The sequence below is a fragment of the Oncorhynchus gorbuscha genome, linkage group LG03 (genome assembly GCF_021184085.1).
Source record: "Oncorhynchus gorbuscha isolate QuinsamMale2020 ecotype Even-year linkage group LG03, OgorEven_v1.0, whole genome shotgun sequence".
Classification (NCBI taxonomy): domain Eukaryota; kingdom Metazoa; phylum Chordata; class Actinopteri; order Salmoniformes; family Salmonidae; genus Oncorhynchus; species Oncorhynchus gorbuscha.
In genome coordinates, this window is record NC_060175.1 from 36,928,446 (window position 1) to 36,950,295 (window position 21,850).

The window sequence follows — 21,850 nt, forward strand, 5'->3', positions numbered from 1 at the left end:
TTTTGCATTGGTAGTTCTGTGGGAGGTTGGGCTTGTGTTCAATGCTACAGAAAGAGTGAGTGGTTATGAAAGTGTACCTATAATAGATGGGCAGCAATCAATATCTATTTTGCTGTGCATTTGTATCTATGACCAAGAGTTGTTCATATTTGGAATAAAACATCTAGCAGTGGATTTGAGGCTGCAGAGAGATACTGGAATATAACTACTCTTAGAAGAAACTGGGAAAACAGGGCCCTGGATTAGGATCCAAAGAGACTGAAGAGTATTCTACCCAGAACTCTAACTCTAATTCAGTAGCTGAGATGGAGACCCCAATGCCGGAGTTGAGAGATATGAAGCCAGTGGAGATGGGTCTCGGTGTCAACTGGTATCCCTTCCAGAACGCCCTCTACATAATCTTGGTCCTGCTGGGTATTGTGGGTAACGCCACGGTGGTTGGCGTAATTAGTGAGAGCGTATTCAAAGACCCCAGTGGAGGACGTAACTCAGACATCATCCTGATAAACATGGCCCTCTCCAACCTGCTCATTTCTCTGCTGAGGAATATCCTGCTGGTCATGTCTGACCTGGGGCTGGAGGTAAGGAGCTGGATGCGACTGTTACTGGGGTCGGGCACTGTGGTAGGGGGTGCCATGAAGAATGAGGGCTGTATGTGGGTGCTTGAGCCAATGGGGAGGCAAGTATGGAAAGTGTGTGGTTTGGGCTCAAAGTAAAAGGGTTGTAATTTGTCATTTGAGATATTGGAGGGATTTGAGCTGGTCTTTGAGGAATGGTAGTTTAAAATGCAAGGGTTATGGAGGGTGGTGTGGTCTGTAACTAGAGATATGCCATGTGAAAAGAAAACAATCTGACAATATACCATGCCATACTTACTGATAAGAGCATTGTTCAGGTCGGCACTATAGTGTACACACACATAAAACCTCACACCCAGCTCTCTCTCTAGCTGAACTCTTCCAGAGACAGGTGTCACGTCCTGATGGGGGTGTGGGTGTGGCTTCGCTCAGTCAACGTGTGGTCAACACTCTTCCTCAGTGCTTTCCACTTCCAGACACTGAGGCGCGTGGCCCCTCCCTCACGGACTGTTCACGGGCCCCGCAGGCCCCCCAAGACCCTTCTGATTAGCCTGGGCCTCATCTGGTATCTCAACCTGATTTATGCTATACCTGCACACATCTACTCTACCAAGGGGAACAAGAACAGCACAGAGGTAGGACCCTGATATAATAGAAGCACAGAGGTAGACAATAGGTGATGTGTATTATTTAAGTTATGGGAAACTGTCTAGAAAACCTTCTCCTCCTTATCTCCCCCCTCCCCATCTCCCCTCATTTCCTCTCCTCTCTGCTGTCCTCTGTCTCCTCTACCCTTTTCTCTCTTCCCCTCCAGACCTTGATTTTGGTCAGCAGCACCACACGCCCCCTGCTGGGCTGTGTGTGGAACTTCCCCTCCAGCTACAATACCCTGACCTACACCACCACCTCCATGGTGATCCACGAGATCCTGCCTATCATCCTGATGGCCATCACCAACCTGGGCTCCCTCTACACACTCTACACCCACGGCAGGACCAACAACCCAGCACACATGACCCAGGACGCGCCCGTCATCAAGAGGATACCGGCTGAGAGACGGGCTGCCAAGGTGAGAGAGACTGGAATGATTCAGAATGATGTCTTGTTGTGTGTGGCCTGCCGCCTGGTTATTGTGGATGGAAAGAAGTACAACATGTGATTTGGACCGGTAACATTGTTATTGTCATAAAAAATGAGGAATGTGGCAAAAAAATAGCTTTTGGATTACTAAGGTGTTAATGATCCTGGTGTGTTTTCAATAAACAGTGTTTTTATAGAGAATGCGTGTGTATCTTTTATGTCCGTCGTGCTAAGAGAGGACGAAAAAAGGTAAATAGTTTCACAGTATTTTCTTTCCTTACCTTCCCTCTCTCGCCAGGTGATTCTAGCCCTCACCATCCTCTTCATTGTGTCTTGGGGAACTAGCATCATCTCTATCAACTACTTAAACTACAATAAAGGATCTTCAGACAGGTTTCTCCCGATAATAGCTCGCTTTGCCAACAGCATCTTCATCGCCATTTCACCCATCGTGCTGGCAGTGGGTCACCGGCGGCTGCGTGCTGTCGTTAAGTCTTTTCTTACTCACTGACAGATCCAACACCCTGAATCACACTGCAACTGACATTATGGGGAAGCCAGTGGAAAAAGATTATACTTCCCTTCACATAGCCTAATAATAAAGTAGACTTACATGTTTGTTGGTATTCCTCTAACCATTGGCAAAAATGATGAGGTCATCTACTAAAAGATTAAGGTACCTACTACTAACTGAGCAGTATATTTTCCATGTGTCTAGGAGTCAAAATAAGAATACTGGGAGAGATGGAGGCTCGCACACTGTCGAAAAAATTAAACATCCAGATCCCGAGGCTTGAATGGTTATTAAAACATCATGGTGCCAGTGGCGGTTCTGGGGGGGGCGGGGCTTTAGGGGGGTGTTCCAGTGCCCCTGTGACAACAATTTTGGACCCCCTTGTCGCCCCCTAAATGTGGATTATGAATTAATTTTTACATACAGTAACTCATTTTTGCTATAATTCTTTTTTTACATCCATTATTAGACAGTGGCAACGATGATGATTATGAACATGGTCTTCTGCCTGCTAATGCCTGCAATGCAGTGAAGGAAACGATGTCAACAATAACGTCTAATGTAACTTGCCCCTCTAACAGTACAACTGGCCCCAGCTTGGCCCCCCAGTTGAAATGGTCTAGAACCACCACTGCACTCAGAGTGCAAAAAAGTGCATAAATGAAAGTGAAAACAAAACACAAACGTTTTGGCCTCAGGTCATCATCAGTTTAACCATTGGCAACCATTTTGATCCTCTTAGGCAGACTGTTTTAACATGGTGCTATGAGAGTCAAACCCATTCATTTATTATTTTATGACAATTTCTAAGAATGTATTGATCACTGAGGAAGACCACTGTTTGTTTGTCAGTGAGATTACATGAACACAATTTATTTCTGGAAACCTGCTCTTTTGTGAGCGACAGAATGTTTTTGATGTATAGACTGTACGTGAAAGGGCACTCCTATCTATACATAGTTGTTGTTACATGTTCTGTCTTGTTTGCTCTTTAAAAAACAGTCAAAATAAAGGCCTTTATTTGTACCATCTCTCCATCTCTGAGCCTCTATGCCAGAGGCTCCTCTACATGAAGCTCATTGAGAGGGAGTGAACAGTCCAACAGGATCTGTCTTTGCAGAATGTGAGAACTTATCACAATATTTCAACACTCCAGATCTTAAACATTCCATCACTTTAAATGGTCTAAAGTATTTTTTTGGTTATTACTTATTTATACAGGATTTGTATATATATGTGGACATTTAAAAACAGAATGAGGGGAAGGCAAGCACTGGTTATTTAATTATTCCATACAAAGTCGTACTCATTCATTCATTCAGTTACATGTTTTTTAAATATTTGCTTGAACTCTCTCCTCTACTTGTATTACCTCTCTCCTACTGAATAGAGAAAACAGTTTATTTTGCCTTCTTTCCTAGAAGGCCAGAATCCCGGAATCACCTCTTTACTGTTGATGTTGAGAGTGGTGTTTTGCGGGTACTATTTAATGAAGCTGCCAGTTGATGACTTGTGAGGAGTCTGTTTCTCAGGGTAGCCTAGTGGTTAGAGCATTGGACTAGTAAAATAAAGGTAAAATAAAAACTAGACACTCTAATGTTCTTGTCCTCTTGCTCAGTTGTGCAATGGGGCCTCCCACTTCTCTTTCTATTCGGGTTGGGCCAGTTTGCGCTGTTCTGTGAAGGGAGTAGCACACAGCGTTATATGAGATCTTCAGTTTCTTGGCAATTTCTCTCATAGAATAGCCTAATTTCTAAGAAAAAGAATAGACTGACGAGTTTCAGAAGGAAGTTCTTTGTTTCTGGCCATTTTGAACCTCTAATCGAACCCACAAATGCTGATGCTCCAGATACTCAACTAGTCTAAAGGCGGCCAGTTTTATTACTTATTTAATCAGAACAAAAGTTTTCAGCTGTTTCATAATTGCAAAAGGGTTTTCTAATGATCAATTGTCCTTTAAGATGATAAACTTGGATTAGCTAACACAAAGTGCCATTGGAACACAGGAGTGATGGTTGCTGATAATGGGCCTCTGTACACCTATGTAGATATTCCATAAAAAATCTGCCATTTCCAGCTACAATAGTCATTTACAACATTAATAATGTCTACACTGTATTTCTGTGAAAAGGGTGCGTGTCGGTGGCAGGGAGGTCAGGTGCAGGAAAACTAACTTAGTACAAACGGAGTTGTTTAATAAGTGCTCATAAAACTCCAAAAACCAAAATATTCAAAAAATAATAATATAAGTGGGTTCAAAACCCTGCACATAACATACAATAAAACAATCTCCGACAAGGACATGAGGGGAAACAAAGGGTTAACCTCTCTGGGATATGTGGGAAGCTTGGGTCCCACCTCGCCAAAAGTCAGTGAAATTGCAGGGCACCAAATTCAAAACAACAGAAATCCCATAATTAAAATTCCTCAAACATACAAGTATTTAACACCATTTTAAAGATCAACTTCTTGTAAATTCAGCCACAGTGTCTGATTTCAAATAGGCTTTACGGCGAAAGCACACCAAACGATTATGTTAGGTCAGCACCTAGTCACAGAAAACCATAAAGACATTTTCCAGCCAAGGAGAGCCCTCATAAAAGTCAGAAATAGCAATTAAATTAATCACTCACCTTTGATGATCTTCATCAGATGGCACTCACATGACTTCATGTTACACAATAAATGTGTGTTTTGTTCGATAAAGTTCATCTTTATGTCCAAAACCTAATTTGAAATTGGTGTGTTATGTTCAGAAATGCATTGTCTCAAACAAACATCTGGTGAAAGTGCAGAGAGCCACATCAAATTAGCACCCCTTCAGCAGTGAGGTAATGGGAGCCGTCACCTGACCAAAACCCCGGATAAACCTCCGGTAATAGTTGGCAAACCCTAAGAACTGCTGCACATCATTTACCGTGGTGGTAGTCAGCCAATTACGCCCGGCTGCAATGCGGTCACCACCCCTGAAGTGGAAATGCGATACCCTAGGAAGGAGACGGACTGTTGGAAGAAAATACATTTCTCAGCCTTGCCGTACAGGTCATGCTCCAACAGGCAACCAAGCACTCTGCGCACCTTGGACACATGCTCAGCATGTGTAGATGAGTATATCAAAATGTCATCAATATACACCACTACACCCTGCCCGTTCAGGTCCCTGAAAATCTTGTCTACAAAGGCTTGGAAGACTGATGGCGCATTCATCAACCCGTACGGCATGGTGAGGTACTCATAGTGCCCAGAGGTGGTACTGAAAGCCATCTTCCACTTGTCTCCCTCTCGGGTACGCACCAGGTTGTGAGCACTAATGAGATCTAGTTTGTGAAGAAGCACGCCTCGTGCATTGTCTCTATCGCTGTGGCTATGAGCGGTAGTGGGTAACCATACCTCACAGTGATCTGATTCATACCCTGATAGTGAATACAAGGGCACAGACCCCCTCCTTCTTCAAAAAAATAATAAACTTGAGGATGCGGGTGAAGTGGAGGACCTAATGTACCGCTGACGCAGGGATTTGGAGACATATGTTCCCATAGCCTCTGTCTCTGCCTTTGAGAGGGGATACACGTGACTCCTTGGAAGTGCAGCGTCTACCAGGAGGTCTATCGCACAATCGCCCGGTCGATGAGGTAGTAATTGAGTCACCTGTTTGGAGAAGGCGAGAGCCAAATCGGCATATTCAGGGGGTGTGCACGGTGGAGACCTGGTCTGGACTTTCCACCATTGGAGCACCAACGGAAAGCCCTAAACACCTACCTGAGCACTCTCGCAACCACCTTGTGAGATCCCTCTGTGGCCAATAAACAGTGGGGTTATGATAAGTTAGCCAGGGTAGGCCCAGCACCACGGGAAACACAGGAGAGTCAATGAAGAAGAGACTAATTCTCTCCGTATGATCCCCCTGGGTCTCCATGACCAAAGGCACAGTGGCCTCCCTAATCAACCCTGACCCTAATGGTCGACTATCTATGGCATGAACGGTTGAAGGGCACATCCACAGGAATGATGGGGATCCCTAAACTATAGGCTAAAGCTCTATCAATAAAATTCCCAGCCGCGCCTGAATCGACGAGCGCCTTATGCTGGGAATGGGAGGAAAACTCAGGGAACGTGACAGATACAAACATATGAACAACAGAAGAATCTGGGTGAGAGTTGTGCTGGCTCACCTGGGGTGACGCCAGAGCGCCCTGCCTGCTGCCTCGCATCCCAGAGGAACCAACCCGGCACTGACTGGCAGTGTGACCTCTGCGGCCACAGAGGGTACACGAGCGTGAACCCCCTCCAGTCTCCCTGCTCACCGCCCCTCCCAGCTCCATGGGTATCGGAGAGGGAGTGTGGGAAGATGGAACCACCAGACCCTGATCTGAAAGACTGCGAGTAGCCAGCAGGTTGTCCAGCCGGATGGACAGGTCCACCAGCTGGTCAAACATGAAGGTGGTGTCTCTGCAGACCAGCTCCCGACGTACGCCCTCGCGCAGACTGCAGCGGCAATGGTCGATCAGGGCCCTGTTGTTCCATCCCGCGCCGGCAGCCAGAGTCCTAAACTCCAGGGCGAACTCCAGGGCGAACTCCTGGGCGCTCCTTGTCTTCTGCCTCAGATGGTAGAGGCGCTCACCCGCTGCTCTACCCTAGGGCGGGTGGTCAAAGACTGCCTGGAAATGGCGGGTGAACTCCTCAAACTGGTCCAACACCACATCTCCCTCTCTCCACACGGCGTTGGCCCACTCCAGGGCTCTCCTGGTGATGCACGAGATGAGGGCGGACACCCTTTCACGGTTCGATGGAGCCGGGTGGACGGTGGCCATATAGAGATTTAACTGCAACAAGAACCTCTGGCAGTTCGCAGCCCTCCCGTCGTACTCCTGGGGCAAGTAGAGACAGATCCCACTGGGTTCAGGCGGGAAAGGGGCGCTCAGGGGAGACCCCGGATGTGCTGGTGGAGGCGCTGGAAGAACTCCCTGTCTCTTCCAGCGGTCCATTGTCTGGACAACGCGATCCATGGCATCGCCAAAATGGTAGAGCCTAACTGCATGCTCCTGGACGCGCTCCTCCACCTCAATGGCCATGGTACCCTCTCCTGCTGACTCCATATTTATGGTTGGTGATTCTGTAAAGGGTGCGTGTCGGTGGCAGGGAAGTCAGGAGCAGGAAAACAAACTTGGTATAAATGGAGTCGTTTAATAAGTGCTCATAAAACTCCAAAAACCAAAATATACAAAAAATATATATAAGTGGGTACAAAACCTGTCGCACACCGACACATGACTTGCACATAACATACAATAAAACGATCTCCGACAAAGACATTAGTGGAAACAGATGGTTAAATACAGAACATATAATTGATGGGATTGGAACCATGTTTGAAGGAAGACAAGACAAAACCAATGGAAAATGAAAAATGGATCAGTGATGGCCAGAAGGTCGGTGACTTCGACCGCCGAACACCGCCCTGAACAAGGACCGAGAATTCCAAGAACTGCCAGTTTATTTTACACACCTGTTTTACACACCTGGGTTTTAGCGAGTGGAAAAGTGGGGACAAATTGGAGGTTTACTTAGTAGCAATGCAAATATCATGGTACAGCTATATAGACACTCAATCATCATGTTAATTTTTAATGGTACATTTACAAACATATATTATGATAAATAGAATTGAAACTTGTTTCTCTCATTATGGTAATTGGTGAAATAAGTATAGCCAGTTATAATTGTAACGGTTAGCAGAAAATAAGAATAGACAATCAGTATTTACCTGGCTAAAAGAGAAGGACTATAATATCTGGTGCGGGACGAAGTATCCGCTCATCCCAGAATCCGCCAGCATCAGGGGCGGCTCTGGTGCGGAACGAAGAACCAGCTCAGCTCTCAGATCCACCATCTTTGGTTGTGGCTCTGGTGCGGGCCGAAGAACCCTCTCATCCCGCGGATCCAGCCATGGATCCAGGCTTAACACTGTACCTGGATTGGGCCTCGCTGCAGAAGAAGGCTCCTGTCTTGGAGCTGGTCTGGACACTGTGCTCGGACTGGGCATCGGCGCAGGGGAAGGCTCCTGCCATGGAGCGGAACCGGGCGCCGTAACTGGACTGGGCACCTCCGCTGAGGAAGACTCCGGCCTTGGAGCAGGAGGCGTGCTCAAACTGGGCATCGGTGCAAGGGAAGGCTCCGGCCATAGAACTGGAGGTTCCGGAACATTGACCGTCGCAGGAGGTTCCGGACCGTGGACCGTCTCAGGAAGTTCCAGACCGTGGACCGTCTCAGGAGGTTCCGGACCGTGGACCGTCTCAGGAGGTTCCGGGCTGTGGACCGTCTCAGGAGGTTCTGGACTGTGGACCGTCTCAGGAGGTTCTGGACTGTGGACCATCTCAAGAGGTTCCAGACTGTGGAACCGTCGCCGGAGGTGCCGGACTGTGGAACTGTTGCCGGAAGCTCTGGGCTAGGAACTGTCGCCGGAAGCTCTGGGCTGGGAACTGTCGCTAGAAGCTCCGGACTGGGATCTGTCGCCGGAAGCTCTGGACTGGGGATCGTCGCAGGAAGCCTGGTGCGTGGTACTGGTCTGGTGACACGCACCTCAGGGCGAGCGCGAAGAGCAGGCACAGGATGTACTGGACTGGGACGGCGCACTGGAGGCCTGACGCGTGGGGCCGGTACAGGTGGCACTGGACTAGTGACACGCACTTCAGGGCGAGTGCGGGGAGCAGGCACAGGACGTCCTGGACAGAGAAGGCACACTTGAGGGAGAGTGCGAGGAGCAGGCACAGGACGTACCTGACTGGAACATGCACTTCAAAGAGAGTGCGTGGAGCAAGCAAAGGACGTACCTGACTGGGGACATGCACTTGAGGGAGAGTGCGAGGAGCAGGCACAGGACGTACTGGGCTGTGGAGGCACACTGGAGACCTGGTGCGTAGAGCTGGCACAGATGGTGTTGGAACGATGACATACTCCGCACGGTGAGTGCGGGGAGCTAGCAGAGGACGTACTGGGCTGGGAGGGCGTACCTGAGACCTGGTGCATAGAGCTGGCATCACTTGTACTGGAACTCTAACACACTTCTCAGGATGAGTACGGAGAACTGACTCAGATGGCTTTAAATCGATAACACCGGTGGAATTAAATTAATAAAACCCTTAAGCTACCTTGACTTGAGTTCCAGTGTTGGATAGCCATAGCCAGTTAGGTACCATAGAATCCCTCTCCGTTTGAGTCGGATGTTTGAGCAGGCTAAACTAGCTAGCTGCATTCACTAGCTAAGTAAGTGAAAGTGGAAAAACAATTAAATGTAGCTAGCTCTCTCTTGCTTCTCCTTCATTTTTGAAGAAATTAATATTTTCAAAACTGTTCAACTACTGTTTTTCTCTCTCATAGTGGACAAAATCTAAATTGCGCCTAGTTAGATTTGAGTATGTCATTTTAAGCGAAAATGTAAAAAAAGGATCCTTAAGAGATTTTTTAACTGACTCGCTTTTCAAAGACGTCTAGAAATGCACATGTTTTGTGCTCTTGTAGGAAGCAATCACCCCCCCATTGCTGATTACAAATTATATACAGTATAACTGGGCAAATAACTCACTCACTAGCAAAGGATATGAACGAATGTGTACACTGCGCTACATGTAGCTTTAGCTTTGATCTCAAGACAAGCTCGTTCTGTAAAAACAGTCCAGTTCAAAGTGAATATATATATATATATATATGGCAGTGTTCTATTTGCAGTGGTGGAAAAAGTACCCATTTACATTTACATTTACATTACATTTAAGTCATTTAGCAGACGCTCTTATCCAGAGCGACTTACAAATTGGTGCATTCACCTTATGACATCCAGTGGAACAACCACTTTACAATAGTGCATCTAAATATTTTAAGGGGGGAGGGGGTGAGAAGGATTACTTTATCCTATCCTAGGTATTCCTTAAAGAGGTGGGGTTTCAGGTGTCTCCGGAAGGTGGTGATTGACTCCGCTGTCCTGGTGTCGTGAGGGAGTTTGTTCCACCATTGGGGAGCCAGAGCAGCGAACAGTTTTGACTGAGCTGAGCGGGAACTGTACTTCCTCAGTGGTAGGGAGGCGAGCAGGCCAGAGGTGGATGAACGCAGTGCCCTTATTTGGGTGTAGGGCCTGATCAGAGCCTGGAGGTACTGAGGTTTCCCCTCACAGCTCCGTAGGCAAGCACCATGGTCTTGTAGCGGATGCGAGCTTCAACTGGAAGCCAGTGGAGAGAGCGGAGGAGCGGGGTGACGTGAGAGAACTTGGGAAGGTTGAACACTAGACGGGCTGCGGCGTTCTGGATGAGTTGTAGGGGTTTAATGGCACAGGCAGGGAGCCCAGCCAACAGCGAGTTGCAGTAATCCAGACGGGAGATGACAAGTGCCTGGATTAGGACCTGCGCCGCTTCCTGTGTGAGGCAGGGTCGTACTCTGCGGATGTTGTAGAGCATGAACCTACAGGAACGGGCCACCGCCTTGATGTTAGTTGAGAACGACAGTTTGTTGTCCAGGATCACGCCAAGGTTCTTAGCGCTCTGGGAGGAGGACACAATGGAGTTGTCAACCGTGATGGCGAGATCATGGAACGGGCAGTCCTTCCCCGGGAGGAAGAGCAGCTCCGTCTTGCCGAAGTTCAGCTTGAGGTGGTGATCCGTCATCCACACTGATATGTCTGCCAGACATGCAGAGATGCGATTCGCCACCTGGTCATCAGAAGGGGGAAAGGAGAAGATTAATTGTGTGTCATCTGCATAGCAATGATAGGAGAGACCATGTGAGGTTATGACAGAGCCAAGTGACTTGGTGTATAGCGAGAATAGGAGAGGGCCTAGAACAGAGCCCTGGGGGACACCAGTGGTGAGAGCGCGTGGTGAGGAGACAGATTCTCGCCACGCCACCTGGTAGGAGCGACCTGTCAGGTAGGACGCAATCCAAGCGTGGGCCGCGCCGGAGATGCCCAACTCGGAGAGGGTGGAGAGGAGGATCTGATGGTTCACAGTATCGAAGGCAGCCGATAGGTCTAGAAGGATGAGAGCAGAGGAGAGAGAGTTAGCTTTAGCCAATTGTCATACTTGAGTTAAAGGAAAGATAACTCAAGTAAAAGTGAAAGATACCCAGTAAAATACTACTTCAGTAAAAGTCTAAAAGTATTTGGTTTTAAATATACCTAAGTATCAAAAGTAAATGTTATTGCTAAAATATAGTTAAGTATCAAAAGTAAAAGTATAAATAATTTAAAATTCCTTTTATTAAGCAAATCAGATGGCACCATTTTCTTGTTATTTTAATGTATGGATAGCCAGGGGCACACTCCAACACTCAGACATAATTTACAAACTAAGCATGCAAATTTAGTGAGCCAGATCAGAGGCAGTATGATGACCGGGGATGTTTTCTTGATAAGTGCATAAATTGGACCATTTTCCTGTCCCGCTAAACATTCCAAATGTAATGAGTACTTTTGAGTGTCAGGGAAAATGTATGTAAAATTAAAAGTACATTATTTTATTTAGGAATGTAGTTGTCAAAAATATGAATAGTAAAGTAAAGTACAGGTACCACGAAAAACTACTTAAGTAGTACTTTAAAGTATTTTTCCTTAAGTACTTTACACCACTGTCTATTTGCATATAGGCCTACTGCAACCGCATCGATTATGCCGCACGGGTCGGTTTGTGTAGAGTGCGTTGCGAGCCCGAGTCGTGTTTGTCAATTCAATCCTACTCGGATGCGTTCTGCCTACAACAAAATATATTGTAGCCTATAGTTAGTTTTGTAGCATCGACATGGGCTAATGTAACGTTGATTCGATCACAATTCCCACGGTAAAGGGAAACATTGATAGAGTGAACTAATGTTGAAAACTCTAGAAAATTGAGTGAAGTTCAATCTCGTGCTTCTCTGTGAGTGCTGATATTTCTTCTCTGGCAATCCAGGGGGAGCTGCACGCCAGCAATTTAGAGGGAACATTGCTCACCACCTCTTGGAAAGAATTTCTGGTGTGTCTTTGGGATAAACATTTGTGTAATTGACCCGCTGAAAAATAAAACTCTTATCCCAGGGTTATATTTTCAGAAGACTACTTCAAGTTTTCTTCTAACTTTTCACCTGGGTTTGCTGATGACAAATGTACCCAAACATTATGCTGCCACTACAATACTTGAAAAGACTGTGCAAGGGTTGTGTAGACTTTCACTAGGCACTGTATGATCATTAGCACATGGTTGTGGACTATCAGATATGAGGGCGGAAGCGTAGCCTCATGGTTAGAGCGTTGGACTAGGAACCAAAAGGTTGCATTTTCAAATCCCCGAGCTGACAAGGTACAAATCTGTCGTTCTGCCCCTGAACAGACAGTTAACCCACTGTTCCTAGGCCGTCATTGAAAATAAGAATTTGTTCTTAACTGACTTGCCTAGTAAAATAAAGGTGTAAAAAATTAATCTTAATATATATAATCTAGAATTAGCTGCAAAATGTAACTTTTTGGATTGACCAAATACACCTGGGGCGGCAGGTGGTTAGAGTGGTTAGAGCATTGGGCCAGTAACCAAAAGGTTGTTAGATCTCGTGCCGTCCCTGGGGGGGGATGCGTCACCTGGGGGGGTTGATTCACTGTTGTGGTCGGCCTGTCTGGGTTCCCCCCTTGGGTTGTACCGTGTCGGAGATCTTTGTGGGCTATACTCGGCCTTGTCTCAGGATGGTAAGTTGGTGGTTGAAGATTTCCCTCTAGTGGTGTGGGGGCTGTGCTTTGGCAAAGTGGGTGGGGTTATATCCTTCCTGTTTGGCCCTGTCCGGGGTGTCCTCGGATGGGGCCACAGTGTCTCCTGACCCCTCCTGTCTCAGCCTCCAGTATTTATGCTGCAGTAGTTTATGTGTCGGGGGGCTAGGGTCAGTTTGTTTATCTGGAGTACTTCTCCTGTCCTATTCGGTGTCCTGTGTAAATCTAAGGTTCTACTCTCCTTCTCTTTCTTTCTCTCTCTCGGAGGACCTGAGCCCTAGAACCATGCCCCAGGACTACCTGACATGATGTTGTCCCCAGTCCACCTGGCCATGCTGCTGCTCCAGTTTCAACTGGCCTAGGACCATGTCCCAGGACTACCTGACATGAGGACTCCTTGCTGTCCCCAGTCCACCTGGCCATGCTCCTCCAGTTTCAACTGTTCTTACTATTATTCAACCATGCTGGTCATTTATGAACATTTGAACATCTTGGCCACGTTCTGTTAATCTCCACCCGGCACAGCCAGAAGAGGACTGGCCACCCCACATATATTCTCTCTTTCTTTCTCTCTCTCGGAGGACCTGAGCCCTAGGACCGTGCCCCAGGACTACCTTAATCCCCAGTCCACCTGACTGTGCTGCTGCTCCAGTTTCAACTGTTAGCTATTTGACCATGCTGGTCATTTATGAACATTTGAACATCTTGGTCATGTTCTGTTATAATCTCAACAGCCAGAAGAGGACTGGCCACCCCACATAGCCCGGTTCCTCTCTAGGTTTCTTCCTAGGTTTTGGCCTTTCTAGGGAGTTTTTCCTAGCCACCGTGCTTTTACACCTGCATTGTTTGCTGTTTGGGGTTTTAGGCTGGGTTTCTGTACAGCACTTTGAGATATCAGCTGATGTACGAAGGGCTATATAAATAAATTTGATTTGATTTGATTTGATTTGATCAAATCCTGAGCTAATAAGGTAATAAACTGTCTTTCTACCCCTGAACAAGGCAGTTAACCCACTGTTCCTAGGCTGCCATTGTAAATTAGAATTTGTTCTTAACTGAAATGTCTAGTTAAATAGAGGTTGAATAAAAAACATGGAAATGTGAGTTACAGATCTGTCATTATCATTGAAAACAAGTTTAAAAAGCAATATATATGTTCTATGTGCTCTGTTTCTATGCTTCCTGTTCTTACATTTCATTTTTTACTTTTTTACTTTCTGTTTTCTACACCAGCTTATAACAGCTGAAAATCCAATATAGTCGTTTAATTAAATATATTTTACAGCAGTTTAGGTTGTACAATGATTGTCTACACTATACTTGCATGTTTTGTCATATGAATTGAAATTAGGATAACTATTAGAATTTTAGCAACCAGGAAATGGGGAGCGATTTCTGCACAGTGCATCTTAAAATATGCTTTGTCGAAAGTAACAATTTTGGGGGGCAACAAATAGTGACTTTGGAGCTGACTACAACTATTTCAATAAAGATCCCCAGAAATGTCTAATTGTTTTAACTATTTGAATACAGATCTCAGAAAGTAACTACATTTTTTAAACTATTTGAAAACATCTGAAAAAGCAACTACTTAAAAAAATACATTTGAACACAGAGCTCAGGAGATTACTTATTTTCAGAAACTATTGGATTGGCTGCTTTCAACAAATGGCAGGGCTGTATCTGGAATTGCAAAAAGAATGCACACAGAATTTCCTATATTATTCCAGTCTATCTGACAGTAGATCATATTTGATCTACACAATACATTTATAGCTGAACATTCTGTAAATTCCCATTCTCCCAAATGTCCATTGCCCCAGGTGTAGATAATAATTTTAAACCAAATATATTTAGTACAGATAAGTATTAATAAGGTCTAATGCTCAAGTACTGTATGACTCTTTCAACATGCCACTGAAAAGGTCAAAAGTTGCAAATCATTGTATTAAAATATAAAAAATACTACAGACAAATTCATAGCTATGCTGTTTCAAACACACACTGTACCATCTTTAAATGGATAGTTTACAAGGATATAAACTGACATGATTTTCCACCAAAACCAGATTTCCGCCAAACCCAGATTGGTCCATCGGACTGCCAGATAGTGAAGTGTGATTTATCCCTTTACACCACTCCAGGCGACGCTTGGCATTGCGCATGGTGATCTTAGACTTGTGCGTGGCTGCTAATGAAGCTCCAGACGAACAGTTCTTGTGCTCATGTTGCTTCCAGAGGCAGGAACGCGGTAGTGAGTGTTGCAACTCAAGGACAGACAATGTTTATGCGCTACGTGCTTCAGCACTCTGCGGTCTAGTTCTGCGAGCTCGTGTGGCCTACCACTTCTCGGCTGAGCCGTTGTTGCTCCTAGATGTTGCTCGTGGTCTTCTTAGTTCATTGACTTTCTTTGAACCAGAAAAAAAGTGTCTTGCTTCCTCTTCTGTCTCTGACTCCAATGCTTTTTGGGGACAGTTGGGACAGAAGAGGAAGCGAGAAATCAGACCAGACCCAGTTGCTAATGCATTGGTGCCTATTGAAGAACCGGAACTGTGACATTTTTTTTCAATTGTAAATGGACCGAGTAGGATGTTTAATTTATCCACCATATTTGGTTGGGACACTTTTTCCGGCTATCGGGGAGTTTTCATTCAGTTCGTTTTTCAGTTCATTTATCTAAAGCAATTCCTTTAATTAGAATTTGATTGGCACAATACTAGTATAGCCTATGGAGAATGCTTTCAGAATATGGAGATCAATGAAAGATAGCCATCAAAACATATACATATTCATGTCCGATTCAGAACCCATGCATAGATTTAAAAACATTATGATTATTACACACCTCTGCCACACCTCCGTTATTGGGATCTCCACCCCAAAAGCGTAACTGTTTGGCACATGCGTTTCCCCATGCTTAAAATCCGTGCGGAGAGAAAAATGTCTGAATTCCCCTCCAAAGATCATAGTCCAACGCTTTTGTTCAAACAATATTTGAAATGCTTTTTAGATGATCTCTTGTCTTGTTTCATGAATGAAATCATTAAGTGAGGACTTCGTATTGAGCACCATAAACAAAGGCACCTCTCTATTTGTCCCTGGAGGAGCTAGTGTGGCATTATAATGAACCTAGATAGCTGTTAAGGCAGCATGTTTCAATTAGGCTAGTTGATTAATCTCTTGTGTTCCATTTTTATGCACTCTCAGCTTGGTAGCAGAAATCTGAGGTTGAAACACTGACATTCCCATGGGTATACCCACTGGGCAAAACTGATTGATTCAATGTTGTTTCCATGTAATTTCAACCCCAAAATCAATCTGGTGACATCGAATCAATTTGGAAAACTGATTGGATTTGCAAAAAGTCACCAACATAAGGGCATTTTTCACCAAACGTTTAACCTAAATCCAATGACATGGTGACATTTTCTGTTGATTTCATGTTGAGTTCATGTTAGTTGACAACTCAACCAAATGTAAATCAAAACTAGACATTGAACTGACGTCTGTGCCTGGTGGGTACAGTGTACCTGACCCAGCACAGGTTGGTTGGGTAACTAGGGAAAGACCCCTTTGCTGTGGTTTTAGGTGAATGTGTATGGCAGGAACTACTTTGTATTTATCTGGTGTCCATGGTGATTTGACATTGGTAGTTCTGTGGGAGGTTGGGCTTGTGTTCAATGCTACAGAAATAGGGAGTGTCTATACAGGTGTAGCTATAATAGATGGGAAGCAATCAATATATGAGCTTTGCACATTTGTATTTATGATCTATGACCAACAGGGTGTTCATATTTGGAATAAAACATCTAGCAGTGGATTAGATGCTGCAGACAGATACTGGAATATAACTACTCTTAGAAGAAACTTTTGATAACAAACTGGGAAAACAGATTAAGATGCAGAGAGACTGAAGAGTATTCTACCCAGAACTCTAACCCCAATTCAGTAGCTGAGATGGAGAGCCCAATGCCAGAGTTGAGAGAGTTGGAGCCTGTGGGTGTGGGGCTCCGTGTCACCACGTCTCCCACCCAGACCGCATTCTACATAATCTTGGTCCTACTGGGCATTGTGGGTAACACCACGGTGATTGGCGTGATCTTGGACAGCGTGTTCAAAGACCCCAGTGGAGTACGTAACTCAGATATCATCCTGATGAACATGGTCTTGTCCAACCTGCTGGTGTCTGTTCTGAGGAATGTCCTGCTGGTCATCTCTGACCTGGGGCTGGAGGTAAGGAGCTGGATGGGAATGTGGCAGGGGTCGGGCACTCTGGCAGGGCATGCCATGAAGAATGAGGGCTGTATGTGGGTGCTTGAAACAAGGGGGAAGGAGGTATGCTGATTATGGGTGGTTTGGGCTCAAAGTAAAATGGTTGTGATACTTGAGATATGGGAAAGATTTGGGTTAGTCTTTGATTAATTGTAGTTTAAAATGCAAGGGTTATGGAGGGTGGTGTGGCTGTAACTAGAGATATGCCATGTGAAAATAAAACATTCTGACAATATACCATGCCATACTTACTGATAAGAGCATTGTTCAGGCCGGCACTATAGTGTACACACACATAAAACCTCACACCCAGCTCTCTCTCTAGCTGAACTCTTCCAGAGACGGGTGTCACGTCCTGATGGGGGTGTGGGTGTGGCTTCGCTCAGTCAACGTGTGGTCAACACTCTTCCTCAGTGCTTTCCACTTCCAGACACTGAGACGCGTGGCCCCTCCCCCTGGGACTGTTCACGGACCCCGCAGGCCCCCCAAGACCCTCCTGATTAGCCTGGGCCTCATCTGGTTCCTCAACCTGATCTATGCTATACCTGCACACATCTACTCTACCAAGGGGAACAAGAACAGCACAGAGGTAGGACCCTCCTGATTCAATACAAGCGGAGAGATAGACAATTGTGATGTGTATTCCTCTTTGAATTGTGGGAAAATGTCTTATACCCCTTCTCTACCTTCTCTTCCTTCCCCATCCCATCTCGTCTCCTCGTCTCCTCTTCCCTCCACGCTCCCTCTCTACTCCCCCTCACCTCCAGACCCTGATGTTGGTCAGCAGCACCACGCGCCCCCTGCTGGGCTGTGTGTGGAACTTCCCCTCCAGCTACAACGGCCTGGCATATGCCACCACCTCCATGGTGATCCACGAGATCCTGCCTATCATCCTGATGGCCATCACAAACCTGGGCTCCCTCTACACACTCTACACCCATGGCAGGACCCACAACCCAGCACACATGACCCAGGACGCGCCCGTAATCAAGAGGATACCGGCTGAGAGACGGGCTGCCAAGGTGAGAGAGACTGGAATGATTCTGTCTTGTTGTGTGTGGCCTGCTGCCTGGTTATTGTGGATGGCAAGAAGTACAACATGTCATTTGGACCTGTAACATTGTTATTGTTGTTAAAATGAGGAATTTTCTCTCCAGGTGATTCTAGCCCTCATCATGCTCTTCATTGGGTCTTGGGGAACCAGCATAATTTCTATAAACTACTTCAACTACAACCGAGGTTTGTCAGCCGGGTTCCTTCTGGTTATAGCTCGCTTTGCCAACACTATCTTCATCGCCATTTCACCCATCGTGCTGGCATTGGGTCACCGGCGGCTGCGTGCTGTCGTTAAGTCTTTTCTTACTCACTGACAGGTCCCACACCCTGAATCACACTGCAACTGACATTCTGGGGAAGTCAGTGGAATAATAATAGTACACTTGCCTTAACATAGCCTAATAATACATTAGAATTACATGGTTGTTGGCATTCCTCTCTATACGTTGGCAAACATTTGATTCTCTTCCAGAGGCAGACTGTTTTAACATGAGAGACAAACCCATTAATTTATTTTTTATCACAATTTCTATTGATTTATCAGTACTGAGGAATAGCACTGTCAGTTGTTCGGAGGAGTTTCATAGAAAAGGTTGTAGAGTTCATCATTGCAATGAAATGTGTTCATCTGTACATGTCAGTGAGACTACGTTAACACAATTTATTTCTGTCAACCTGCTCTTTTGTGAGCGACAGAATGTTTTTGATGTATAGACTGTACGTGAAAGGGCACTCCTATCTATAGATAGTTGTTGTTACATGTTCTCTCGTTTGCTCTTTAAAAAACAGTCAAAATAAAGGCCTTTATTTGTACCATCTCTCCATCTCTGAGCCTCTATGCCAGAGGCTCCTCTACATGAAGCTCATTGAGAGGGAGTGAACAGTCCAACAGGATCTGTCTTTGCAGAATGTGAGAACTTATCACAATATTTCAACACTCCAGATCTTAAACATTCCATGACTTTAAATGGTCTAAGGTATTTTTTTGGTTATTACTTATTTATACAGGATTTGTATATATATGTGGACATTTAAAAACAGAATGAGGGGAAGGCAAGCACTGGTTATTTAATTATTCCATACAAAGTCGTACTCATTCATTCATTCAGTTACATGTTTTTTAAATATTTGCTTGAACTCTCTCCTCTACTTGTATTACCTCTCTCCTACTGAATAGTGAAAACAGTTTATTTTACCTTCTTTCCCATTGTGTCTGGAGCTCTGCATTCCTCCACTATTTCCTCCTGTTGACATTTGACCCTCCTCAGCTTGTCATTTCCCAGAGTCACCACCATAGGGCTGAACCCCACAAACAGAGAAGTAGAGAAGTGGGACACAGTCAGCAGCCCCTCCACATGGTGCCCCCCGATATGGTTCTAGTACGTCACCATCGCAACCACAAACAGCGTCATCATGATCACATGACTACCCTTGCGTTCACTGACCACATGACTGTCCAGCTCTCCCTGCATCCCTCCCCCGCCTTGCCCGTCGTGCTTGACCAGTGTAGCCAGGTTGGTGCCCACCATCAGCACCAGTGGAGCCACCTTGTTGAGGGCCAGGGAGGAGGAGGCAAAGGCTGAGCCATGCTCCTCAGAGGGGAAATCCCACACACAGCCCAGCAGGGGCCTGGTGGTGTAGCTAATGACCATCAGCTCCACCATGGTGTTGCCGTGGACCTGGGTGGTGTTGACCAGCACCAGCAGGGAGAAGGCCAGGTTGACCCCGTAGACCAGCTCCGGGCCCACCCACACCCTCTTCCTTTCACGTTGCTGTGCTAGGGACCCCACAGCTCCTGGCTCTGCGGCCCACGTCCTGCCACCACACCCACAGCAGCAAGAAGAGGTGGCATCAGTCCAGGGCCAGGGACACGTCCAGACACAAAGACGGGCACCGTGAGGAACAGAGACATCAGCAGGTTGGCAAGCGACAGGTTCACCAGGATTGTGTCAGAGGGAGGGAGCCGACAAGAGAGACTTTTAATGGCCAAGGAACACCTGAGAGAGAGGGAGAGAGAAAGAGTATAATGAACTACTATACTAATTATGTGATGTTATCTCAGGCGGAGATATTTCATGACTATTGACAGTTAGGGTTCTATTTCTCCTCACCTCATGGATGATCAGTATGTTTCACAGGATGCCAGAAAAGACCAGAAACCCAAACAGAATAGCATCTAGAGTGAGGACCTTTGACATCATATCCTCAGCATGGCGCCACAATTTCTTTGTTATTCATTGCCTACATGTATTTCTACTATTCTAGGGTCTCAATTCTACCTCTGCCTCTATCCTGTTAATTGTGAACTATTTATATAGACACCTACACGCCCTCATACACAAACAAAGCCATCCAAAAACAAACTCAGCATCTTCAGTGTTGCTGACCTGGCTCAGGGTAAATTTACTCCAATCATTTGTCGCCTAGGTAGGCCTTCCATGCCCTTGCCTGCTGCTTAGGTATGCAGATTTGCCACTGCATTGGCCAGCAGCGAACACACACCACTTACACACCACTAGTTCCCCTTTTGCTGGTATAACAGCCTCCACTCTTCTGGGAAGGCTTTCCACTAGATGTTGGAACATTGCTGTGGGGACTTGCTTCCATTCAGCAACAAGAGCATTAGGGCGGTTGAGAACTGATGTTGGGCGATTAGACCTGGCTCGTAGTTGGCGTTCCAATTCATCCCAAAGGTGTTCGATGGGGTTGAGGTCAGGGCTCTGTGCAGGCCAGTCAAGTTTTTCCACACCGATCTCGACAAATAATTTCTGTATGGACCTCGCATTGTGCACGGGGGCATTGTCATGCTGAAACAGAAAAGGGCCTTCCCTAAACTGCTGCCACAAAGTTGGAAACACAGAATCATCTATAACGTTATTGATTAAGATTTCCCTTCACTGGAACTAAGAGGCCTAGCCCAAACCCTGAAAAACAGCCCCAGACCATTATTCCTCCTCCACAAAACGGTACAGTTGGCAATATGCATTGGGGCAGGTAGCGTTCTCCTGGCATCTACCAAACCCAAATTCCGGAGTCCAATGGTGGCGAGCTTTACACCACTCCAGCCGACGCTTGGCATTGCGCATGGTGATCTTAGGCTTGTACTGTATGTGGCTGCTTGGCCATAGAAACCCATTTCATGAAGCTTCCTGCGACTAGTTATTGTGCTGAAGTTGCTTCCAGAGGCAGTCTGAAACTCGGTAGTGAGTGTTGGACCCGAGTACAGCTATACAGCTAATAGCTAAATCCACCCATTTGCAGGGGTGTCCACATACTTTTGTATATATAGTGTATCAACTCATACCACACAGACAAGTCACATCAACAAGACATGTGAGGCTGACTAACACCTGAGACCATCTATACTATAAAGATATACAAATGGTTTCATGCCAATCTTAGCTCATTTGAGAGAGCGTTCAGGCCTGTACTTTGTTGCCCTTTAACAACCCTGGCTGTAAGTTGTCAATTCAAACAAATAAAACATGGCTAAATCGACCCATTTTAACAGGGGTATGTGACTGTGGCAGATATCTGTTGGCCCATGCGTGTATGTTTATATGTTTGTGTGTTATGTCATCATCCCTCCCATTGTTATCTCCCATTGCTCAGAGGGGAGGATCGTAGAGAGTC

At 45.8% G+C, this 21,850-nt stretch overlaps 2 protein-coding genes and 1 pseudogene across 2 annotated transcripts; 2 read left to right on the plus strand and 1 right to left on the minus strand.

The window, feature by feature from the left end:
* Positions 1 to 350: 350 nt before the first annotated feature.
* LOC124019977 (olfactory receptor class A-like protein 4) lies at positions 351 to 2,169 on the plus strand. Its single transcript, XM_046335406.1, has 4 exons — positions 351 to 581; positions 950 to 1,213; positions 1,393 to 1,647; positions 1,957 to 2,169. The coding sequence occupies exons 1-4, from the start codon at positions 351 to 353 to the stop codon at positions 2,167 to 2,169; spliced, it is 963 nt and encodes a 320-aa protein (XP_046191362.1).
* A 14,643-nt stretch (positions 2,170 to 16,812) lies between these two features.
* Positions 16,813 to 18,531, plus strand: LOC124019993 (olfactory receptor class A-like protein 4). The gene is made up of 4 exons (XM_046335411.1): positions 16,813 to 17,122; positions 17,487 to 17,750; positions 17,929 to 18,183; positions 18,319 to 18,531. Exons 1-4 carry the CDS (start codon positions 16,847 to 16,849, stop codon positions 18,529 to 18,531), a joined length of 1,008 nt encoding a protein of 335 aa, XP_046191367.1. The 5' UTR covers positions 16,813 to 16,846.
* Positions 18,532 to 19,404: 873 nt separating this feature from the next.
* LOC124016947 lies at positions 19,405 to 20,415 on the minus strand (annotated as a pseudogene).
* Between the last annotated feature and the right edge of the window lie 1,435 nt (positions 20,416 to 21,850).